Source organism: Xiphophorus maculatus, chromosome 21 (assembly GCF_002775205.1).
Source record: "Xiphophorus maculatus strain JP 163 A chromosome 21, X_maculatus-5.0-male, whole genome shotgun sequence".
Taxonomy (NCBI): domain Eukaryota; kingdom Metazoa; phylum Chordata; class Actinopteri; order Cyprinodontiformes; family Poeciliidae; genus Xiphophorus; species Xiphophorus maculatus.
The window spans coordinates 21343309-21366728 of NC_036463.1; the positions used below are offsets into that span (position 1 = coordinate 21343309).

Sequence of the window (23420 nt, forward strand, 5' to 3'; positions counted from 1 at the left end):
TTGATGACAATGGTGTTTTGCTGATCTTGAATAAAATGGACACATTTTTGTAGAACATTCCTCTTTGTCTCCTCTCAAGGTTACCCCAGGTTAACTTTCCCAACCCCTCCTTCACCGGTCACTCTGGGTGAAGGCTGCAGAGAGAGAGAATTCCAGTGTGACAACGGTCACTGTGTGCCGGCCGGCTCTCTGGGAGTTGTCTGTGACGGAGTCAATGACTGTGGGGACGGGTCAGATGAGAAGTACTGCGGTGAGTTATCTGCTCTGATTGGTCTGTGTAAATAATTTCCCATAGTGCACTCTGAACCAGAAAAAAGTGGAGTGTTCCGTTCGTATTGGGGAAAGCTGGAGGTGTATTCTTTACACGCGTAGCTTGAGAAATTGTCTTTTGCTAGAGACAAAAGAGAAATCCTACAACTGCTGAAATCTCATGCTACTCCATTGTTGCTTCAATGGTTCTTAGCGTAGCGGCACCACAGTGCAGCGTGAAAGTAAAAATGTAACAAATGTGGTGATTTTGGTCTCTAATTGAACCGAGTACCGGACTGTCTGGTGTGAAAACGCCTTTAGAAACAAGGTGAGGAGATCAGTTGTCTTCTGGCAGCTTGGAGTAGAATTAGTGATTTTTCTACACTAAAATAAAATCCTTTGGAGGTTTTCAGACCTATCCAGGGGATCTTAACACTAGGATGGCAAATTCCAAAGCAAATTCAAGGAAGTAAATGTTTTGGGTTCTGTTATGAACTTTATCTGTAAAGCCCAATCTCCAATAAGTGGAAGACAGTGAATGAATATTTTTATTGTTCGTTTTGGGTTTAATTCACATTATGTTATTATTTGTCTAACTCAGTTTTGCAAAATTCCTTTTGTAAGTTAAAACAAATGAGCGTTACATTTATTGGACAGTTTCCTGTTGTGTGTGTAAAACATCTTTTGCAGGCACCCAACCTTCCTCCACAACCACCACTCCACGCAGCTGTCCCATTGGTCACTTCTCTTGCCCGCCACCAGGGGGTTGCATTAAGGCAGACAGGCGTTGTGATGGTATCCCTGACTGTCCTAAAGGAGAGGATGAAAATGGATGCCACCGACATGACATCACTACACAGTCAGACAGGTAAGGAGCGTACTCTTAATCGGATTCTTATATATGTTCACCAAAATCGCTCTTGTTCCTTTTTACAGTTTTATTTTCCCACTTGCAGGCCACACACACCCACCCCTTCTCCTCTGAAGACCCCATCAATGGCTGCTGTTACTCTCTCTACTGCAACACCGACAGTAAGGAAAATGTTTGATGAACATCTGTTCCAACCTAATTGTATTATATTCCTTGTACAATGTAAACCAAATATCAAAGCCCACAGTTAACAGTTCTTGAAATTGAATAGGCTTTAAAAAAGTGACATTTTCTCCTCAGTATTAAACTTACATCATTGTGGCAATCATGCCGCCACTGCTTCAAACTTTAAAAGACAAAAGATTACAGATGTTGCTGCTGTTTTAGTTTATTATTATCCTTGTTGCTCAAACTAACGTGTTCTAATCTGGATGTATTTATGGAAAGGACGGCGGTCCAGGATACCACGGTAAGTTTCTGTTCTTTCTGAAGAACTTATTTAAATACCTTGAATTTTTCAATGTTTCCATTAATAAGCGTCACATTTTACAGGCCTTTGCTCCTCTGCTCTTGGACTGGAGGATGGAAGGATTCACTATGGCCAGCTGTCCTCATCCTCACAGCGTGAGAACAACCCCGCTGACGCCGGGAGACTAAACATCGTCCCCAACATGTGGGTGATGGCATTCACCTTTGCTAATAGTTTCCTGGTGTTGTTGACATTTAATATTGGGGGTGCACCAATTGTAGTTTTCTGGCCAGTCACTGACCTTTAGAACGTCTGTCTTGCTGATTCCAATTTGGTCGATTGCCAACAGTGGGGTGACTATTGCTACATGCAGATATGACCTTGTGTCAGTCAGCTTTCTGTCACCGCCGAGCAGAAGGGGACAGTGACTGATTTTCAGACCTCTGTGTACGTAGATAAATGGATACGATAGGATGTTTGTGTATTGGCCGGTCGACAATCTGATGACCAAAAGGTCGTCAGATGAAGAAAATCAGGGCAGATTGATTGATGGATACCTATTTAAATGATCATTTGAAAACAAGGATTCAAGTGATCAAAATTGCGTATTATTATCTCTTTCCTGCAGTCCAGTTATGGAGCCTGGCTGGAGCCCTCTACCTGGGGACCCCCAGCCATATTTTCAGGTGGATTTCCTGGAGCCCACTTGGGTGTCAGGAGTGGTGACACAGGGCAATGAGCGCATGTGGGGTTACCTCACCAAATATCGCCTGGCCTTTGCCCCCCAGAGCGCCCTCTTCTCAGATTTCACAGTAAATGGAAAATTTGACGGCCCTGCCAAGGTGTTACTATGTAACCTTTAGATCAATGAGATAAAACTCAAGACTAAGTTTTGTGTAGTACTACATATGATTTTGTCCTTTAGGTGTTTGAGGTTCGGATGGTGGGCAGGACCCCCGTGACCCGCTGGTTGGGTCGGTTGGTAAGAGCTCGGTACATCAGAATCATCCCTGTGGAGTTCAGGCAAACATTCTACCTTCGTGTGGAGATTCTTGGCTGCAGAGGAGGTAAAGAACTTTAACAAGCATACACCTCTGTGAAAGCATGATGAACAAACTATTTAAAGAGAAAAAGTATTTAAAAAAAACATTTGAACCTTAAGATATTTTGTCACATTTAAGCCACAGTGTTCAGTGATGAACACAATGTTTACTGAGATTTTATCAGACCAACACAAACTAGCCCATAGGTATGAAGCGGAAATGATACATCACTTTTTAATATATTTTTAAAAACAATAATCTGAAAAGGGTTGTGGCCATTTCTATTCAACTCTCCTGAGATAATACCTTGCTTTGCAAACAGGAAGAGGATTCATAAAGACAACTGGAATGTATTTAGTATTGTTGGAGTAAAGGGGATGATTACAAATATGAAAAGTTTCTATTAATATGTGTAATTTATACAGCTTAGTAAAGGGGTCTAAGTGTAAAACTGCTTTAGACGTTCCTTATAGAGTCATTAAAACAATGTCTCCCTGACATGTGCAGATGAGTATGTGACCACATCGCCCTCTGCGGTTGGCACAGTGACAGTGCAGCGCTGCAAGCCAGGCCAGTTTCTTTGCCACCGCAGTGAGGAGTGCATCTCTGTGTCTTTGCTTTGTGACGGTCAGCCAAACTGTAAGGACTACTCTGATGAGACAAACTGTGGTGAGAGTTACGCAAAATTTAGCATTTAACAACAGATCAGTTCTTTGTCTTAAAATTTTCCCTTTGTCCTCTCCAGGAACTGCTCCCACCAGAGGCTTTCCAGGCCTTCGCAATCAGACCACCTACACTGGAAGACCTGGTATCCATGGTGACAACACAACAGGCGGCCCTGGGCTACACACTACCAAGTCTGAAGATGGCCTTCCTGGTGTGGCATCACCTGCAGTCACACCCAGATCTCAGCCGCTGAGTTCAGGTTACTGTGATTGTCTGATTCTCTTGTGTCGGCTAAATTACTTGTGTGTACGTTTGGTTCTAAACGATCAAGACCATCTTATTACCAGGAGTCACAACAGGCCAACCTGGACTCCATCTTCCTTCCTCAGTGCAGCCTGGCAGACCCGGTCTTCAAACCACAGAAGGTGGGACATGATTTCCCCATGTGATGTCTCTGGAATCATCTCTTTGCAGCACAGTTGGAGTATAACCAGCAGGTTCTGTTGATTCACAGCGCCATCAGTCATCACAAGCACACCAGATACTGGTTTGCCCAGAGTGCTTTGCATGGAGGGCCAGTTCACATGCTGGTCATTTGGCTGTGTGGACTCTGCACTAGTATGTGATGGAAGGAAGGATTGCTTAGATGGTTCAGATGAAGAACGTTGTGGTATGAAAGATTGCTCGATATTTTTTTATCCGCCAAAACCAGGGGTCTTCATGCCCAGGCCTCGAGGGCCGGTGTCCTGCAACTTTGACAAGTCTCTGCTTCAACACACCAGAGTGAGATATTGAGGCCATTAGAAGGATTCTGGAGAACCTATCTGCATACTGAGGGGGTAATTCAGCCATTTGGTTCATGTGTGTTGGACGTTAGGCTGGTGAAAACCAGCCGCTTGTTCTATACTCTGCTTCAAACATCCATCCGTCCGTCCATTCATTTATTCATCCATCCATTATCATACACGCTTATTCCTAGTGGAGTCATGAGTGGTGCTAATGCCTCTTTCCAGTGTCCAGTGGTCAACGGGTGAGAGGCGGGGTCACCATGGACATGTCGCCAGTTTCTGTTTTAAACAAAGTATAGAAATTGAAAGCGTGGCTAACACAGACTGAATGGCTTTGATTCCAGGCTGGTTGGACCAGGGGCACATCTAAAAGTTGCAGGACACCGGCCCTTTAGGCCTTGTTTTGAGTAAACCCTGCTCCAAAGTTTTCAGTACATGTTGAATGCCAGTCGTCCCTCACCATGTCCCTTCAGGCACAACCACCAGCCCAGCAGTAACTCCATGGCGCCCCCTGGTGCCCAGACCCTGCTCCCCAAAGCAGTTCTCTTGTGACACCGGCGAGTGTGTTCACAAGGATCGCAGGTGTGACCTGCAGAGGGACTGTATCGATGGATCGGATGAAAAAGACTGTGGTAGGTGTTACATAGGCTCTTCCAAAGTGGTCATGTGGTCAAAGGGCTTGTGTATTTCTTATCTTTTACTCTGCTCTCCTGCAGTGGACTGCATAATGTCCCCATGGACAGCCTGGAGTGGCTGCAGTGTAACGTGTGGTCTCGGCTCCTTGTTTCGGCAGAGGGACATTCTAAGAGACGCCCTGCCTGGAGGATCCTGTGGTGGAGCTCAGTTTGACAGTCGAGCCTGCTTTCCTCGAGCATGTCCAGGTCTGTATGCAGGACCTACATCCATCACCTATTAGGAGAGCCGTTTGCTCGATACTGTGTTCCTTCTCCCAGTTCATGGTCACTGGTCGGCATGGACAGAGTGGTCAGAGTGTGATGCTCTGTGTGGAGGAGGAGTTAGACAGAGGAGCAGAACCTGCTCAGCTCCTCCTCCTAAAAATGGAGGGCGGGAATGTGAGGGCATGACCCGACAGAGCCAGACCTGCAACATCCAGCCCTGCACCAACGAGACAGGCACACATAAAGGTAAGGGTCAAACGCAACCACCTGTTCTCAAAGGTGAAACTTTTCCTCCAAACCTAAGACTATTCACATGCTTCCAACCAGATTGGTTTGATTGTTCCTTTAGTTGACCAGAGTTTGTTGTAACTCCACTAACAACCTGACCAACAGGCTGCGTCAGCGGCATGGTGCTGGTGAAAGAGGAAGATTGCCGTGCTGGACGGGTTGATCCCTGTCCTCCTACCTGCTCAGATCTGAGCATGACCAGCAACTGCTCTGCAACATGTATCATCGGTAAGACTCAGAAGCATGGTGTTTACATTTAATACAAGTTACACGTGTCTATGACATGTAGGTAGAAAAAACATGGCTTTTACAACAAAAGCTGAGTTTTTCTTCCAGCAGTTACCATTCTCCCATTGGATTCTTTTTTTGCCAGATTTTTTCAAGGGTTAACAGGACAAAGAAGGAAAAACGTGCATCCAATCCCTCAGCAACACCTTCCATCTTACTTTTTGGTGATTCCCAGGACAGGAGGGAAATGTATTCCCTCCAGGGGGTTTTGGATCAGAGCAAATTTTTGGTATAAATGGTGTCTTTCCCCAGGCTGCCACTGTCCCTACGGGCTGTACCTTCAGGACGGCCGATGTGTGAACTCCAGCCAGTGCGTCTGTCACTGGGATGACGAAACCCTGCAGCCTGGCCAGGTGATCAGCAGAGATCAGTGCACCACGTGGTGAGAGATGCAGACACATCTTCAAATATTAACGTGAAAAATACATGTAAAAAGAGAATTTTTTTTTTGTGAATAACAATGAATGGCTTTTTGGAATGCTTATTTGACCCCAGCATGTGCCGAGAAGGGCAGGTCACCTGTGACACTTCTAGATGTCTGGAGACCTGTCAGTGGTCCGCCTGGTCTGCATGGTCTCCATGTGATGTGACGTGTGGTGTGGGGTTGCAGCAACGCTACAGGTGAGCATGTTTGTTTCTGTGTAGTTCAGGGTATAAGGCAACGATAGGCCCTTAGAGTATCAAGCATTTCACTGTCGTGGCTCATTTTAAGAAAATTGTTCTTTGGTTTGAGTTTACTCTTTACCATCAATTTCCTGCTTCTTCCATCAGATGCAACGTTTTACTCAAAGCACTCTATTCCCATTACTTTCCTTTGCCCCCCTAACAAGCAGATGCTAACAAACTGATCCCAAACTGCAGGAGATAACGATCTGGTTTTCAGCAGGTTAACAAGGAGTTTATTTCTAACTTGAGTACAAAAACACATTGAAGCCAAAATGGAGAAGTTCTCTATGTGGAAATGGTAGACTGAGCCAAATTCAATGGCTGTATGACAATCCCAAATTACCGCCTCTCCACCGTCATGCTTGATATTTGGTACAAGGTGTTCAGGCTGGTTTTGTCTTTCTGTGTATCTCGGCTAAACATCTCTACATCTGTCCAACAAACATTGATGTAGAAATCTTGTGGTTTCAGATACATCTTTAACAACCCTTTCAAACAATCCATACTCATTCAGTCTTTTCCTGTTGCGTTAAGAGCTATAATTTAATAATGCTAAGTGACCCATGTGAAGTCTGAAATACAGCTACTGGGTTTCAGCATTATTTTATCTAGTCTAATCTTGGGGTGAAATCGGTGAGATGTCCACTGCTTGAAAGATTTCCAGCTGTCCTTGCTGTCTTCCACCTGTGAATAATGGACTTCAAGTATTGAAGAAATGACCTCTTAGCTTAACCAGACTGTTGGGCAGCAGCACTTTCCTCTCTAAAGTTAATAGCAGAAAATTCTGAAGATAAAGATGAACGAGTTCTGGGTTTGCTGTGGTGGCGTAGGGATTAAGCACAACCCACATATAGAGTCCTCGACGCGGCTGTCGCAGGTTCGATTCCTGGCCTGGCAACCTTTGCCACATGTCTTCCCCTTCTCTCAATACCCACTTTCCTGTCAATTAACTATCAACTAAAGGCCACTAGAGCCAAACAAAAATCTAAAAAAGAGCCAAAAAAAAGATGAATGAGTTCTTATCAAGGCTAATTTCTCTCTCCTCAGGTCTGTGCTGACAGCAGCTGGACCAATCAGAGCACAGCCCTGTTCAGGAGACGCCTCTGAGTCCCGACGCTGTTCCATCCCATGTCTCCCTGGTATCTGAGCTCACACTCACTCAACTGAATTGTTTTGTGGCTCTTCTTTTTTTAAACAACTTAATTGTTTCTAGTCTAACAGTTTCACCTTATGTATGAGCCATATTTCACAGTCTTCTCCATGTTGCACAGTACTACCAGGTGGAACATGGAGTAAATGGACCAGCTGGTCAGAGTGCACTAAGACATGTTTCAGTGACGTGGATGATGTGGGAATCAGACGCCGATTTCGCAGCTGCAGCCAAACACTCTTGGCTTTCAACCACACACACACACGACCTGTGTGTGATGGAGACGATGAGGAGCATGAGCCCTGCAACACTGATCACTGTCCAGGTGCAGAACCCTTCATCCTTTATGCACATAAACAGAATATGCCTTATGCACCAATCAAATAATTGTACACTTTTGTCCTTAAAGAGATAGTTCATGATGTTTGAGGTCAGTTTAGAAGAATCCGAGCAGTTCATGTTTCAGCTGACCTGGATGATGCTCCTATCTGGCATACAAATGTGGCCCTCCAGCAAATAGACCTCATGCAGATGGCTACTTTTGAAATTGTTTAGGTGGAATTGTTTTAAATGGTCAGTTTATATCTTCTAAAATGAAAATGCTAACTACAACACAAAGTATTTTTCTTTTATTAGCCTTGTTTTTGTGCTTTGGTTTTAATATTATAGAAGGACTTTTTACTCAAAAACAGATTCTTGGGTGACTCAGCTGATAGAGCACTCACACCATGAGCAGAGGCTTATCGCGAGCCAAAACTGCCACCAATAATCACTTTTACCAAACATCTGGTTTAAAAGATGCTGGAAAATATGGTGAAAATCCCAGCAAACGATTACTTTTTACATAACTTCTTGCACATGATTTTGTTCAAAGACGCATGGCAAAGTTCAAGACCTGAATAAGCCATTTTTATATGTTCAGAAGTTTGGTTTATAATGGCATGAAAAATAACTTTTTGCTGTGTTTTACGGCATCCTAACTTATAAATCTGTGTTTTATTATGACATTCTATCTAGGTGCGTTTTGAAAGTTTGATTTATTGCACTTATGTCTCATGATAGATGACGTTATCCTGTATTTGATTCCTGGTCTCGAAGCATTTGCTGCATTTCTTCCCCCTCTCTCTCCACCCTGTTAATTTACTGTTCAATAAATGCCAAAGAAAGAAACAGAACAGACTAAGGAACATCGAGTCATTCAGCTCAGTTAAATAAAGCAAAGCTTTTTGAAGAACGTTCTCATTTTGGGAACAAAACCAAAACATCTTGTACACCAATAAAACAGAAAACATTCGACCCAAAAACATTTATTAACACAAACACCAGATAACTTTTTTCTTTTGACCTACAATAATTTTTCTATATTTTTTTCATTTAAATGTATTTTTATTTTAACAATTTATTGCGAAGCTGGTAAAACTGATATTTTTAAAATTTAAATAAACCACAAAATTCCTTTAGAGGTGTGAGTTGCTAACGGTAACAGCTCACTTTGGCGTTGGTCCTTCTCATTCTAGCCTAGTCTTTGCCTCCGGCACCCACTAGTCTGTATTTTTATTAAATGAAGATACAGAGAGTCTTCTAATGCAGGTAAAATTTAAAATGCTTATAACCTTTTCAAAGGATATCACTTCAAAAATTGTGAACTACTCCTTTAGCATGCTAACTTTAGCCGTGTTCTTCCAGTGCATGGAGGCTGGTCGCTCTGGTCCCGCTGGTCTCCGTGTTCGTCTGATTGTGACTCTGGCGTCCAGACGAGGGAAAGGCTCTGCAGTTCACCGACGCCACAGCACGGGGGCAGTAACTGCTCTGGGCCTCACATACAAACAAAAGACTGTAACTCCCATCCCTGTTCAGGTACTCTGCCTACACATGCAGAAAACATTGTCCTCACACTCTTTGGTTTGTTTTCTGTGTCAGCAGACTCGCTGTACTGAGTGTGTGTTTGTTTCCCTTTAGGTGTGTGTCCAGAGGGCATGACATACATGACAGCAGCGGAGTGTGAGGCTCAGGGCGGGGCATGTCCGAGGGTGTGCATGGACATGACCTCCGCAGACGTTCAGTGCGCCACCTCCTGTTTCCACGGCTGCTACTGCGCCCCGGGGTTCTACCTGTTCAACAGCAGCTGTGTTCCTCTGGCGCAGTGCCCCTGTTACCACCAGGGGGAGATGCACCCAGCGGGAGCCACCCTGCCTGCTGATGCCTGTAACAACTGGTACCCCTCTTTAGCAATTCTTTCACTTCAGACCAGAAGTCCTGTTTCTGTTTTAACGTTTTTCATTAAAGCTGAAGTGTGTAACTTTTATTTAAATTTTTTTTTTATTTATTTGTTAAAACTGTCACCATGTCATGACAGTTTGTTATGAGACAGATAAGCTATGAAAAAATCGATCTCCTCCCATATCCCTGAGCTGCTGTTGCTGGAAGACGAAAGGAACTGCTCCCAACCATAAACAACCAATCAGAGCTAGGGGAAAGGTCTTAGTGCTGTCAGTCACCCTCATGTACTCGATGCTAAATGGTAACAGCTTTACTGTTACAGGAAAACGGTAAAGCTGTCATCGGTGGCCATGCTAACTAGCCTTAACATTTACAATAGGCTCTGCTAGCTGTAGCACAGCAGAGAGTGGGATGAGCAGCGCCACATGGAGGATGATTGACAGCGATAAGACCCGCCTCCTAGCTTTGATTTGTTGTTTCTAGTTAGTACTGGGAGAAAATGGAGGAACTACATTTTTTTTCACAGGTTGGTTCATACCGTACTGTCACGAGTCACAAAATGAGAGTTTCAACAAATATGTGAAAGAAATATTTTTATAAAGGTTAAATACTGCAGCTTTAACTCCTTTTGTCATGTAAACAGCACCTGCACAGATGGAGAAATGGAGTGTGGGACAACTCCATGCCCAGGTGAGTACTGTGTGATGGACTGGTATTTTCCTGTTCTCTTTGGTTTTTTTTTTGTTGTTTTGTTCTGCTTATTAATATATATATTTTTTTGGTTTTGTTATTTTGTGTCAAAGTGGACTGTGGTTGGAGCAGCTGGACGCAGTGGAGCGCATGCACTCGGACGTGCGATGTGGGTATCAGACGGCGGTACCGCTCAGGAACCGATCCTCCTCCAGCCTTTGGAGGTCGTCCCTGCAAAGGAGAGAGAGTCGGAGTCGATACCTGCAGCGTCGAGCCCTGCCTGGGTGAGAACAGCCAGATCACTGATGGCGTCAAAGCGATGTGGAATGGATGCGTGGGAAAGGTGATGGATACGGGTGTCACGATGTGTCTGAAGGTATCAGAGAACCGTGGAGCTCGTGGTCGGAGTGCTCTGTGACGTGCGGAGGAGGTTACCGGACCCGGACCCGTGGGCCAATCAGGACCCACGGCACAGCCCAGCAGTTCAGCGCCTGTAACCTGCAGTCGTGTGGTAATACTGATCTGATCAGTTATTGTTCCTTCAATAAGTGGGCTCTCCTCATACATATGTAGCTGCAGTTACTACTTAAAAATTGTATTTTTGCACCAGAAAGAAATAAGGAACCAATTTGATTCGCTACTAATCCTTACACTTTAACTAATACATTTAGTTAAATTGGATCTAAAACAATACATATTAGTAATCTATTGTGAGTTGTATTTCTTGTTTTTATTTGACTCTTATGCTGTCAGGTGGGGGCAGGACTTGTCCTCAAGGCCAGCAGTGGACACAGTGCGTGGTGGGACCTGTGACCTGTACTGACCTCACTCTGAACCTGAGCAGGAACTGCACTCCAGGCTGCCAGTGTCCACATGGGGCTGTCCTGCAGGTCGGTCATAGAGCTCATGTCAAACCAACAACAGTTGATCAAAGTGCTCTACAACTCATCATGAGACAATCGAATGAAATCGCATAAAGAAGCAGCATCAATTCAGACAGGTTTAGGAAAATGAATAAAAATGTTTCAGTGATGTAGACACAAGAGGAATTTGTCACAAAGTTTTGGAGCAGCAACTGCAAAAACCCAGTGTCCTCCATTTTTCAACCTTAGTCTGGAAATATTAAAATCATATTGTTCACCAGATCATTCAGGTAATGGGGTATCAGTTCATTTTAAGATATAAAAATAAGCAGGAAGGAAGTTGTTGCAGAATCAATCCTAAAACAGAAGCAGCTGCTGCTGCTTTGGGACAGGAGTGATGTGGTCTTGCTGGACAAGCTGCAGGCTGATGACCTGTGCTAATCCAGTGTAATGAAGGCCTAACTGACCTTGTTAAGGTCACCAAAATACAGGGACTGCTTCACCCTTGCAATCATTTTTAACTGGAAAACGTCAGCTCCCAGTACAGCATCCGTCTGCTGAAGTTCAAAGAGTTAATCAGAATAATCCTCAGATTTATGGTCAAGGTCAAGGTCTTAAAGAATCAAAATCCAGCTGGTCAAAAAGTTCAGAAATGTAAGTTGGTGTTTTTTCTTTATTTCTTTATTATGTTTTATTTTGTGCCATCCATGCCAAACACTGAAACGAGTTCTGACAAAATGCTTTATTGGTGTGTGACTTCTGTGTGTATGCTATGTTTCCTAGAACTCAAAGGGAGCATGCAGAGGTTAGAGAGCATTTGAACATAAAGATAAACTACAAAAAGAAGTCTCTCCATTTTGTCTCTGCCGTAGGTTTGGGGAAATTGGCTAAATGTCTGCAGTCACTTTTTCTGGTTTACTTCTTTTCCTCAAGTCAGCTAAAGAACTAGGAAATAAAAAACAGCTCTAAAATGAGGTAAAACCGTTGGGTGAAGGTTATGCTTTGTAGCAACAGACTCCACCACAGCATCATTAAAACGTTGAGCCAGGAAAGGAAGGGACACAGGGTCAAGGTGATCATCTCCGCCGAGTTAGAAGTGAATGGCTGCTGGAAGCAGACATCCATTTATACATGCACTTTCGATGTTACTCTGAAAGCTATGAAGCTTTTCTATTTTCAGGACGGTAAGTGTGTGCTTCAGTCAGACTGTCCCTGTGATGCCGATAGAGAGCCATACAAACCTGGAGACACTGTGCCCAACAAATGCAAGAACTGGTAGGAAAATGCACCACAAGCTAACTCTAAGTGTGTTAAGGGAGAGTAAAAGTGACAGACATGTTTCTAACCTTCCAGTACCTGTGAAAGAGGAAGGCTCGTAAACTGCTCTCGGGTCAGCTGCAATGGTAAGACACAAAACCTGGAGGTGGAAAAATCTCTAACATGTAGAACCCTCTAATGTTTACACGCCATCGTTGTGTGACGCGTGTCCAGTGGACGGCCAGTGGTCATCATGGACTCCCTGGAGTCGGTGCTCAGTGTCGTGTGGAGCGGGTCTCCAGTCTCGGTACCGGTTCTGCTCCAGTCCACAGCGGTCAGGCAGTGGACTCCCGTGTCTTGGTCCTCACCGCGAGGATCAAGTCTGCATCGTCCCCCCATGTGACCGTGAGCAAACCACGTGTTGAGTTTTAGTTCATGAATGTTACCAACAGCACACAATGTTCTGTTGCACTGAATGAACCAGTTTAATGCATTTACAGTTGCAGTAAACCAAACGTGCTCCTTTTAGTCATTTTTTTTTTGTTGTTGTAATGGCTCATCTGTAGTTGATGGGGCTTGGAGTCGGTGGAGTGACTGGACTGACTGTTCCAAGTCGTGCGGTGGAGGCATCCAGAGCCGGAGGAGACTCTGTGACTCCCCCAGTCCTGAGGGGGCCGGGAACTACTGCGAGGGTCTGGGAACAGAAGTCAGAGCCTGTAACACCGACCACTGTCCAGGTAGTCTGGAGGACCTCGGCTCATGATGTAAATTTCATTTGCCAAGTCAACGTCAAGTTTATTCATACAGCACTTTTAGAAACAGCGTAGAACTGCTCCAAAGTGCCGTACCTAAGACAATAAAACAATAGGATCAATTAACAAAGAGAAAATAAAACTGAAAAGTCACAACAGAGAAGTTACAGTATCGCGCCTCAATTAAATACCAGCAAATAAAAATAAGTTTTAAGAAGCAATTTAAAATGATCCAGACTGTGGGCAGATCTAATCTGGAAAGGATACTTATTCCAGAGAGCAGCAGCAGCACAAAGACAGTCTGGTCTCCTCCGAGGGAGATTCAGTAGCAACTTAGTATTTGGTCTCAAAGTTCTGGATACAGATTGAAGTTTGAAAAGATCCTAAAGATAAAAAGAGGCCAGCCCATTTAGAATAATAAGTTTTTAAAAGAATCTTCAAAATCTATCCAATACGAAACAGTCAGCCTGGGTAAATGTTCACACTTCCAGACGCCTGTGATTTATTTGTCTCCAGTGTGTAACATACTGTAAAGAATTTCCTCCCAGTTTTTCCGTCTGTTTGCTCTAGTGCCGCCTTGCTCCAAGGTCCCAGGAACGGTTTTCAGCAGCTGTGGGCCGTCCTGCCCTCGATCCTGTGACGACCTGTCAGTAAGTGTAGCCCCGCAGACTGCTCATCTTTAACGTGTTTTCTTCTGTGTTTGAATCAAAAGCCATGTCACACTTCCAACATTTTCATTGAACATTAAAGTTGGGTGGGTGTGACGTGACAAAATGCGAAAAAGTTTAAAGTGTAGTTTTAAAGGCACTGTACTCTGTACTTTCATCCTGTTGACATAAACCGATATCCTGACTCATCTCCCAGCACTGTGAGTGGCACTGTGAGCCGGGATGCTACTGCACCGAGGGGAAGGTCCTTTCAGCCAATGGGACGGTCTGCGTAGCGAGGAACAGCTGTCCCTGCTTGGACATAAACACTGGGCGTCGTGTGGAGCCAGAAGAGTCCACTGAGGCCCCTGATGGCTGCAACAACTGGTCAGAACGATGGAGACTGAAGGAACACATCGAGTTTCTGATGCTTTGCTGATCATAAATCTGCAGAGAAGCGTCAGCTCTGTTTCTCTGTGTTGCAGCACATGTCAGGCTGGCAAGTTCAACTGCACCAGAGAGCTGTGTCCAGGTGGGTAAGGTCACCTTAAAGATCTGAGTCAGTCAGTCAGTCAGGTTTATTTTTAGAGCACATTTCAGAAACAAGTCAGTTCAAAGTGCTTTACACCATAAAAACACAATAAAACTACAATTGAAACATTGCCGTCAATAAATGTTGGTGAGTGTTTCATTTATTGTGGCTCAAAGGCAACTCTAAACAGGTGGGTTTTAGTCTAGATTTAAAGGAACACAGTGTTTTGGTTGTTTTGCAATTTTCCAGAGGTTTGTTCCAGATTTGTGGTGCATAGTAGATGAATGCTGGTTTTAGTCAGAACACCAGCAGCAGCATTTTGGATCAACTGCAGCTGGAGGACTAAAGATAAACCTATAGATGAGTTTCTCTACATCTTACTGAGTCATTAGTTCTTTAATCCTGGAGGTGAAAGAAGGCCGACTTTCTTTATGTGTCTCTAAAGGTTCAGGTCAGAGTTCATTACTACACCCACATTTCGGGCCTCTTCACTAGTTTCCAGCTGTAATAAATGAAGCTGCATACTGACTCTCGATCGTTCCTCATGTCATGAGTTTTCACTTCTAAACTAGCTGGAACTAATTGGTACATCTCTGTTTCCTAGTGTCGGGCGGGTGGTGTGAGTGGTCAGAGTGGACTCCCTGCTCAAGAACCTGTGGGGCGGAGTCGGTGTCCCGTTACAGGAGCTGCAGCTGTCCTGAGCCTAAAGCTGGGGGAGACCCCTGTCCTGGACAACAGGAAACGCACAACAGGATCGGAGCGCAAATACAGAGACGGCCCTGCCCTGTCGTCACGTTCTGCCCAAGTAAGATCCTGACAAAAGCAGAGTGGAGACGGACATTTTAAGAAGCTGTTCATACGAAAATAGTTTTGGTAAAAAAGTTAGCTGTTTGATCACGTGACCCAGTAGAAACGGTCCGTCACTGTTGAGAGGATAAAGCGGATAAAACAAGAAGGTTAAAACTGTGACTTTAAAAAATATGTATTTTTATATTATAATTTTTGACATATTCAGGGTGTTTCTCACGGAGTCCCCATGGGGACATGGGAATTTATTTTTTCTCTTGTATTACCTCACAAAACGTTTGCGTTCCCTTGCAAAACTTTTGCGTTACCTCGCAATAAGCAAATATTTCTTACTGCAATCATAGAGATTGAACTGCACATGAAAACGGCCCTTCATTAATCATTCAGACTACCATCACAGAAAAGACACAGTCAAAACTGTCAGATATGACTTTAGTACCCCATGAAAATAACTCAGAAATAGTCCAAATAGTTTGGATGTATTTTTTCTTTCTTCTTGCGAAAAATTTGTTTACATCTTAGAAATGATGGAAAGAGAAGGAAAGTCCATGTTTGACCTGTTTTGCTTTTGCATTTTGCACAGACGTTTGTGGTACATTTCTGTTCTGAAGAAAAACATAAAACTTCAGATATCTCACAAACCAGATATTTACATACATGGAAAAGCTTTTATTATAGCAGAAAGTATGATTCCCATTGCAAGAAAGCCTTTCAGCAAAAACCCAAAGACCTTTTGGGTTTTCCAATTTTACTCCCGGTTAGCTGGGCTGCTTTGCTAACACTTACTTTTGATTCCACTGTGTATTCTTTCACTTTTAGTCGTCTCTGACAGATATGCTGATGGGATCATTCATGTCAGTTATTTATTCACTCAGATGCCTGTTTTACAGTTTTTTTTGTGTGTGTTCCACTGATAGTTCATGGTTCCTGGAGTTCCTGGTCTGCCTGGTCAGAATGTGATGAGTGCGCCGGCTCGTCCATTCGTACCAGACAGTGCAACAGTCCCCCTGCCAGGTTTGGTGGCCTCCCCTGTCTGGGCGAGAGCCGGCAGAGCCGCAGATGTCACGACAACGCCACTGTCTGCTCAGGTCAGCCCACTGAGAGGTTTCATTCTGACTGTAACTGTGTTTAAACACAGAGATGCTCACCAAGTCTGAGAAGCTGCCTCTTTACACGCCGTAGAGCCTTCTCCCACCATCTTTGTTAAAAGTTAGATTCATTTGTGTTTCTCAGACTGTGGTGGTGGTCAGGAGGAATGGCCGTGTGGGAAGCCTTGCGCTCGCTCCTGTTCAGATCTCCACGATGACACGGACTGCTTGGACTCCCCCCGGTGCATGCGGACCTGCGGTTGTCCAGGCGACATGCTGCTGCAGGACGAAGTGTGCGTGGAGAGACAGGAGTGCCGCTGCAAATACCACAATGGCTCAGCTGCTGGTTCGACACGTCTTCCATTTACTAGCTTGAAAGAATCAAAAACGGAGATTTGTTCATGTCAGAAACATAAAACTGTGTATTTCTCTGCCAAGATGGTTTGGGTTCCAGGAATGCATCATGGGTGTGGCCTGGTGGATATGACTGGCAGTTTGCTAATCCTGGGGATATCATCATCAGTGACTGTAAAAACTGGTAAACCTGTCTCTCCAACGATGACAATCTGTTCAGAACTTTGAACAGTTCAGTATCGATTCCTCATCTTTTTATGCTTCTTCATTCCTCAGCTCGTGTGAGGGTGGCGTTTTGCAGTGCCAGTCTGTCCCCGGTTGCCATGTGGATGGGGGTTGGGGCCAATGGGGAGCCTGGACCGAGTGCTCCCTTCCTTGTGGCGGAGGCATGACGTTCAGGAGGCGTCTCTGCGACAACCCGGCCCCTCAGGCCGGCGGCAGAGGCTGCCTGGGTGCAGCGGAGCAGAAGAAGGACTGCAACATGCAAATGTGCACAGGTAGTCGTCTAATACAAGCTAGCATTTCAAAATTTATTCTACCTTCAGTTTAACTGCAAACTTTACACAGAATATTTAGAGATTTTGTCTTTTTTTTTTGTTAATTCATCCTGTGAGTTGTGGTCTATTTTGTGTCCAGACTCGGTGGGCCCTTGGCTGCTCTGGTCTCAGTGGTCTTCTTGCTCGGTGAGCTGCGGCGGAGGGCAGCAGTCCCGTTCTCGTACCTGCACCTCTCCGCCTTGCCATGGCGTCAGTCGCCAAAGCAAAATGTGCAACACACAAGTCTGCCTCGGTGGGTCTGAGTTTCTGAACCTTATGTGTGATTTCCAACGTGACATTCAGTCAGATTTCTATGTCTGCAGGAGTAAAGTCACGGGGAATGGCACGGATTGTTTTGTGAAGTTCCTCAAGATCCCATTTTGGTCTCTACTCTATTCCAGCTCAATGTAGTCTCAATAGATTATGTCTCTGTGTGCTGATGATATACAATTGTATTTTTGTTTTGGGGCTTTTGCATTTTGTATTCTGTCCACCTTGACTGGGAGACAGAAATAATTTATTTACTTCTGAAAACATTACTTATGTTATAAGTGATACCCAGGTATCAAAGATCAGTCTGTTCAGTTAAACTTGTGAAATGTGGTGTGTTGCTTTGACAGCTTCATATTCCTGGAGCATCATTCCATAAAGCTGATCAAACCGATTCTGATCTAACTTTTTGATCCTGAAAGTGATTTTTCCTGTTTTACCTGTGAAAACCTTTAGCTCCTTCTCCCAGTGCTCCCAGTACTAACTATAGAAACACACCACTAGTCAGAAACAACCAATCACAGAAAGGAGGAAGGTTTTGGTGCTCAATCACTCTCGCGTGTGAGCTGCTCACATCGTCCCACTTGCTCTGTGCTACACTACAGCTGGTTAACCAACACAGCCCACCAGGAATGCTAAGGCTAGTTAGCAAAGCTCTGTAACTGTAAGTTGTTTTTCTGCCATTAGCACATTTAGCTTTGCATTCACGAGGTTGATTACCAGCGCTAAGACCCTCCTCCTGGCTCTGATTGGTTGTTTTCTTTCGAACCGCTACAGTAGCACTGAGAGAAGGTGGAGGATTTGACCTTTTCACAGATTGTGTCTCATAATGTCATAGCAGCACACTGTTGTGGTGACAGTTTTAACAAATATGGGAAAAACTGATTTTTGTAAAAGTTAAACACTGCAGCTTTTAAAAAAATGTATTCACTTAGATGTTTTTACACATTTCATCATGCTGTGTTCCTCCTCATTTCTGCAGTACTTTGTCATCCTTTGAAAAATGCTGCTACACAAATAAAATGACTTGCGTGTGTTTTTTGCACGCCGTTGCGAAGATGTGGGCTGCCCCCCCGGTAAGCTGTACAGGGAGTGTGAGCGTGGAGAGGGCTGTCCCTTCAGCTGCGCTCAGGTCAGTGGCAGAGAGGGCTGCTACTCTGACAGCTGTGAGGAAGGCTGTCACTGCCCCCCGCACACCTACCAGCACCGTGGAACGTGTACACCGGTGGGTCCTGAGCAACTTCAGGCTGGGCAGTTGAGGACGGGTTGAGACGGAACAAACTGACCCCATGTGGTTTGTGTGTTTCAGGAGTGTCCTTGTCTGGTGGATGGAGAGTTCCTGGCCCACCTGCAGAGCGTGTCTGTCACACCCGTATCATCTCTGCTATCCAACAACGTCTCAGAAGGGATGGAGCTCATGTCTGGAGATGCACTGACGCATGACTGCAGCACCTGGTGAGTCCAACGTGTTGTTTAAATCAGTCTGTTCTGCTGAAAAGCTCTACGATTTACCCTGGGATCGGGTTCTGTCTCCTGTAGCGGCTGTGAGCATGGCAGGTGGAACTGTTCCCTGGAGCTCTGCCCCATCGACGGTGGGTTGTCACCCTGGGGCCTCTGGAGCCCCTGCTCGCTTTCCTGTGGAGGTCTGGGAGTGAAGACTCGGTCCAGGACCTGCACAAAGCCGGCCCCAGCCCATGGTGGGAGAGACTGTCAGGGGCCCCGCCAGGAGATCACCTATTGCCAGGCCCCTGACTGTCCAGGTGGGGGTTAACCTGAGAGAAAGCTTGTTGATGAAATGATTTGTTCTATGGTTACAAGACTTAATTGTTTTTGTTTTTTTCAGCTCCTGTTGTTCCAACAGTGGAACCAACTATTCCAGGTAGCATCTTTGCTTTAATTTAAACATTTATCTTCTTATTCTTCATTTTACTGTACATGCTGGTCGATTTCTCTAGAGATGGTCTGATCTTATTTTTGTAGTTTATACTCATTCTCTGTTTTTCAAACAGCTTTGACCTACCAACTGCAATTTCAGCTAATTCTAATTTCGCTTTAAGAGCTATAAAACTAGAAGACAAAATGACATTTAAAAAAATTTCAGCTTACCTGTTTTTGTTAGTGCAGAAAAAACACCATGTAAATAAAAATCTCGGTTGAGCTTAGCCTCTTATGTTAGCGATTAGCACTGTTAGCATAACTAGTATAACTAACCCCCCCTGACATAACCACGTGTCTAAGTGAGATGGTTTTATACCCAAACACAGATTTGTGTGATGTAAATTGATGTAAGCAATAGGAGAATTGAACTGCAGTAGCCACCTGGCAAACTAAGACAGTTAGCGCAGAGATGGTTTTAGGCCATTATTGCAGAACTAGGTAAGATAATTTTATTTATGTAGCATATTTTCAGCAAAAGGCAGTTCAACGTGCTTTGCACCACTTCGAACTTAATACAAACAAAACAACAAACCAAAAAGAACAACAAAAAAGTAAAAGTATAGAACTACATATTGGTTCCCCATGTTTAATGAGATTGAGAATAAGTGGTCCATAATTTATAAACTAGTAAAGTTTCTCTGGATTCTTGTTCTGCTAAAATTAGTTGTTGGTTCTCCATGTTTGATTCTATAAAGTAGATGGTACTTTCTAAGTTTGATCTAGATTTCTAAACTAACAGTATCGAAGGTAATTAACAAAACAAGTTAACACAAAAATGTCGAAAGTCACAGAGAGACACATGTAGAAACCTTGGTAACCTGTTTATATTCATCAGCAAAACAAAAAAGTTAATTTGGAGGTTAGTTACACTTTAACCTTTTTAAGAGGCTGGAATCTTAAAAAGATGAACCACTTTTAGTCTGCCATTCAACCTTCCTGTTATCTGCTGAAAATATCAACCTCGCTTAAGATGGGAAAGACCAAAAGACTTAAAATGACTTACTTTTTCTTAAAGTGGTAGCACTTTTTTGTTGTTGTGTTCAATGATAAAGACCAGACCTTTGTCTTTCTGACTGGCTGGTTAATGGTCAGAATCACCACTGGATCTCAAGAACCAAAGTTACTTCAGCGCCTTTCTTACCGTCTCCTTTAGAGGAGGATTCTGGCTTCTCTTCATGGTCGCTGTGGAGCTCCTGCACCAAAACCTGCACCGACGTTCAGACCCCTGCTGTAAAGTCTCGTCATCGACTGTGTGCCAAACCTCTCTGCTCTGGAAGCGCTCACCAGGAGAAGGCGTGCAACTTGCCCCAGTGTCCAGGTCTGGCTGTCACAGTTCCCTCTCCGGGTCAATTCTGGCAGGTTTCTCTCAGAACAAACCCTACCTTCGATTTTTTTATGTATTGTGATTTTTAAATGTAGCAATAATTAAGGAACAGCGGGTGTGGTTAGTTCCAAAGAAAACCAACCTGTTTGGTAAAACAGTTACAGAGGTCCTTTTTCACTCTTTCTGAAGTTAGAACCACAAACTTTAATATATCTTTGGGAGATTTATGCTACAGACCAACAGAGTACTGTAGTTCATATTTGTGAGCTTTTTGTCAGAAGACTGACTCTGCTCATCATCCTCAGTGAAACATGGATTTCTTCAGCTGGTCAAAGTTTATGATGACCTTGGAGTTGACCTCCCAAAAGAAAATCCCAAAAAATCCGTTGACATTTAAGTTTGTACTGTGATGAGATGAGTATAAAGTTAAGCTACATTTTTCATTGAACTGTATACCAGGAAAGACGTCATATAACGTGTAGTAAGGGTGCACCCAGGTTTTGTGTGATCGCCCAATACTTACATATGAAACTGATCTTATCAAGCTGACAAAACTGTTATAAAATTAAAAAAATTGTCATCGGGCAAAATTGGAATTGATTTTTTTAGAGATCATCGATCAGTAATTGGCCAGTAAACTGCAATCGGTGCTCCAGTAGTCTGCGGTATACTGCAGTAGTCTTCATTTTTTCTCTGTCAACATAATCTGAATAAACAAGCAGAAGAAAAAGCAACGCTTAATTATCAGACAATGGGAATGAGCTGCAAAGATTTGTACCGCTTGCACCACACTCTGTTCTAAACTGCAGGTGAGGTGTGTGTAGGAGCCACCTGCCCTCCAAGGAACTGCTCCTGGATGGAGTGGGGGTTGTGGGGGTCCTGCTCTCGGTCCTGTGGGGTGGGTCACCAGCAGAGGATCCGAACCTTCCTCCAGCCTGCTGGTAATGGTTCCTGGTGTGAGGACATTGTTGGAGGGAACCTGGAGCATCGCTTCTGTAACATTCGGCCCTGCAGAGGTCAGTGCGGCGCCTCGCTCAACCAGTGCGCTTCACGGTGAAGTTTGAGCCAACTGCCTGACGTGTCGCTGTGAAACAGTGGACGGAGGCTGGTCCAGGTGGAGTCCCTGGTCCCGCTGTGACCAGCGCTGCGGTGGTGGTCGCTCCATCCGCACCCGCTCCTGCTCCAGCCCCCCGCCCAAGAACGGGGGAAAGAAGTGCGTGGGGGAGAAGAACCAGGTCAAGCCGTGCAACACCAAACCTTGTGGTGAGGCTGAGCGGAACACACCATGTGTAGATCACTGCGACCTTTCCACGTCCTCATCCTGCACACAGACAAAGCCTCATTAAGTCAGCATATGGCCATGTTGGAAAAGTCAGCATTCTTGGGGAGGCATGAGATGCAGAAACGGAGCCGGCAGCATCCCCAGGACATTCATGACCTTCTGTGTGTGGGTGTGCTCGTGTGTGTGTGTGTGTGTGTGTGTGTGTGCCGTCAGATGATGGAGGCTGTTCGACTGGCCAGGAGTTTGTGTCGTGTGCCAACCAGTGTCCTCAGCGCTGCTCAGATCTCCAGCAGGGCATCGACTGCCAGGGCAACGCCGAATGTCAGCCCGGCTGCCGCTGCCCTCAAGGTACTGAACCAGCTCCACGCTCGGTCAGCTCGGTCAGCTCAGGCAGCTCAGTCAGCTTGGTCAGCTCGGCTGCGTGTCTTTGTTTGTGTTTGTTTTGTATCATAGGTGATGTTTCCTCGAGGTGTTGGACAGGCATGAATTATTCCTGCTGATGTTCACTTGGATCAGATTTAAACACGTCTTTAAAGGTTCACGTGAAGCGTGTATAACTAGATGAAAGCTGGTTTATTAAAATATTTTGTAGGATATTTTATGGCTTCTTTGATTCACATAGATTTTTGTATCATAAATTGTCAAAGCTCTGTCTAAAATCTGTTCTGGAAGATGAATCATTTATCTTCCCCAGGGATTTTATTTAAATGACTAATATCAGGAAACAAATTTTTTTATTTTAATCTCATCAAAACTAATATTTTTTGTTAGATAAAATAACTGCATTTAATCCAGGATTATACTTAGTTATTATACAGCATTATGGTCTATTTACTAATATTTTGTGTTTTGACTAGATGCAGATCAGGATCTCCAGCGTGTTGAAAGCTGCTGAGTTTTAGAGCAGGTTTTGCCGTGTGTGTCTGTTCAGGTCGGTTGCAGCAGGACGGTGTGTGTGTGGAGCTGTGGCAGTGCGACTGCGTGGACTCGCTGGGCGACGTGTGGGCGGCCGGCAGCTGGCACCGGGTGAACTGCAACAACTGCAGCTGCTCCGACGGCCGGCTGCTCTGCACCAATCACAGCTGCCTGCCTGCCTGCGGGTGGAGCTCGTGGTCCAGCTGGGCAGCCTGCAGCACTTCCTGTGGGCGGGGCCTGAGAACCAGATACAGGTGAGGTAGTGGACACTCTGAGTTGGGTTGGCATTTTGCCTTACGTGCCAGTAAACCACTTTAGTCTTTTACTGAACAGTGTTGTGTCTGTAGGGGTAAAGAAGGATTCATCCTTTAGGGGCTCACTTGCAGAATAAACTCTTCCAGCAATGATGGTTTAATATGTTGACTGAAAGTAGAAATAACATGCATCTGCAGCCTTCTGTTAATATTTGTAGTATAAGTTCAATGCAACGTGTCATTGCATTGACACGTTGCAATGCAATACTTACTACTTTGCATTACTACAATGCAAAGTAGTAAGCAACTGCTTT

The 23420-nt window shown here is 44.5% G+C and overlaps 1 protein-coding gene across 1 annotated transcript in view; it reads left to right on the forward strand.

Moving 5' to 3' along the window:
* sspo (SCO-spondin) overlaps positions 1 to 23420 on the forward strand; it is an 83796-nt gene that overhangs the window by 27824 nt on the left and 32552 nt on the right. Inside the window, exons 48-94 of the mRNA XM_023326399.1 lie at positions 80 to 250; positions 940 to 1117; positions 1206 to 1281; positions 1568 to 1589; positions 1673 to 1793; positions 2218 to 2431; positions 2515 to 2656; positions 3140 to 3301; positions 3378 to 3557; positions 3646 to 3723; positions 3813 to 3968; positions 4560 to 4718; positions 4803 to 4967; positions 5040 to 5231; positions 5379 to 5501; positions 5814 to 5943; positions 6057 to 6182; positions 7275 to 7366; positions 7499 to 7702; positions 9064 to 9234; positions 9337 to 9592; positions 10241 to 10287; positions 10401 to 10571; positions 10664 to 10798; positions 11041 to 11177; positions 12331 to 12425; positions 12504 to 12553; positions 12642 to 12812; positions 12974 to 13144; positions 13730 to 13809; positions 14024 to 14193; positions 14292 to 14338; positions 14943 to 15143; positions 16063 to 16233; positions 16379 to 16579; positions 16672 to 16771; positions 16864 to 17084; positions 17224 to 17376; positions 18452 to 18618; positions 18703 to 18848; positions 18933 to 19153; positions 19237 to 19272; positions 20485 to 20649; positions 21465 to 21671; positions 21751 to 21918; positions 22151 to 22285; positions 22869 to 23106. Coding sequence (XP_023182167.1) covers positions 80 to 250; positions 940 to 1117; positions 1206 to 1281; positions 1568 to 1589; positions 1673 to 1793; positions 2218 to 2431; positions 2515 to 2656; positions 3140 to 3301; positions 3378 to 3557; positions 3646 to 3723; positions 3813 to 3968; positions 4560 to 4718; positions 4803 to 4967; positions 5040 to 5231; positions 5379 to 5501; positions 5814 to 5943; positions 6057 to 6182; positions 7275 to 7366; positions 7499 to 7702; positions 9064 to 9234; positions 9337 to 9592; positions 10241 to 10287; positions 10401 to 10571; positions 10664 to 10798; positions 11041 to 11177; positions 12331 to 12425; positions 12504 to 12553; positions 12642 to 12812; positions 12974 to 13144; positions 13730 to 13809; positions 14024 to 14193; positions 14292 to 14338; positions 14943 to 15143; positions 16063 to 16233; positions 16379 to 16579; positions 16672 to 16771; positions 16864 to 17084; positions 17224 to 17376; positions 18452 to 18618; positions 18703 to 18848; positions 18933 to 19153; positions 19237 to 19272; positions 20485 to 20649; positions 21465 to 21671; positions 21751 to 21918; positions 22151 to 22285; positions 22869 to 23106 — 6922 coding nt within the window. The remainder of the gene's footprint in view (positions 1 to 79; positions 251 to 939; positions 1118 to 1205; positions 1282 to 1567; positions 1590 to 1672; positions 1794 to 2217; positions 2432 to 2514; positions 2657 to 3139; positions 3302 to 3377; positions 3558 to 3645; positions 3724 to 3812; positions 3969 to 4559; positions 4719 to 4802; positions 4968 to 5039; positions 5232 to 5378; positions 5502 to 5813; positions 5944 to 6056; positions 6183 to 7274; positions 7367 to 7498; positions 7703 to 9063; positions 9235 to 9336; positions 9593 to 10240; positions 10288 to 10400; positions 10572 to 10663; positions 10799 to 11040; positions 11178 to 12330; positions 12426 to 12503; positions 12554 to 12641; positions 12813 to 12973; positions 13145 to 13729; positions 13810 to 14023; positions 14194 to 14291; positions 14339 to 14942; positions 15144 to 16062; positions 16234 to 16378; positions 16580 to 16671; positions 16772 to 16863; positions 17085 to 17223; positions 17377 to 18451; positions 18619 to 18702; positions 18849 to 18932; positions 19154 to 19236; positions 19273 to 20484; positions 20650 to 21464; positions 21672 to 21750; positions 21919 to 22150; positions 22286 to 22868; positions 23107 to 23420) is intronic.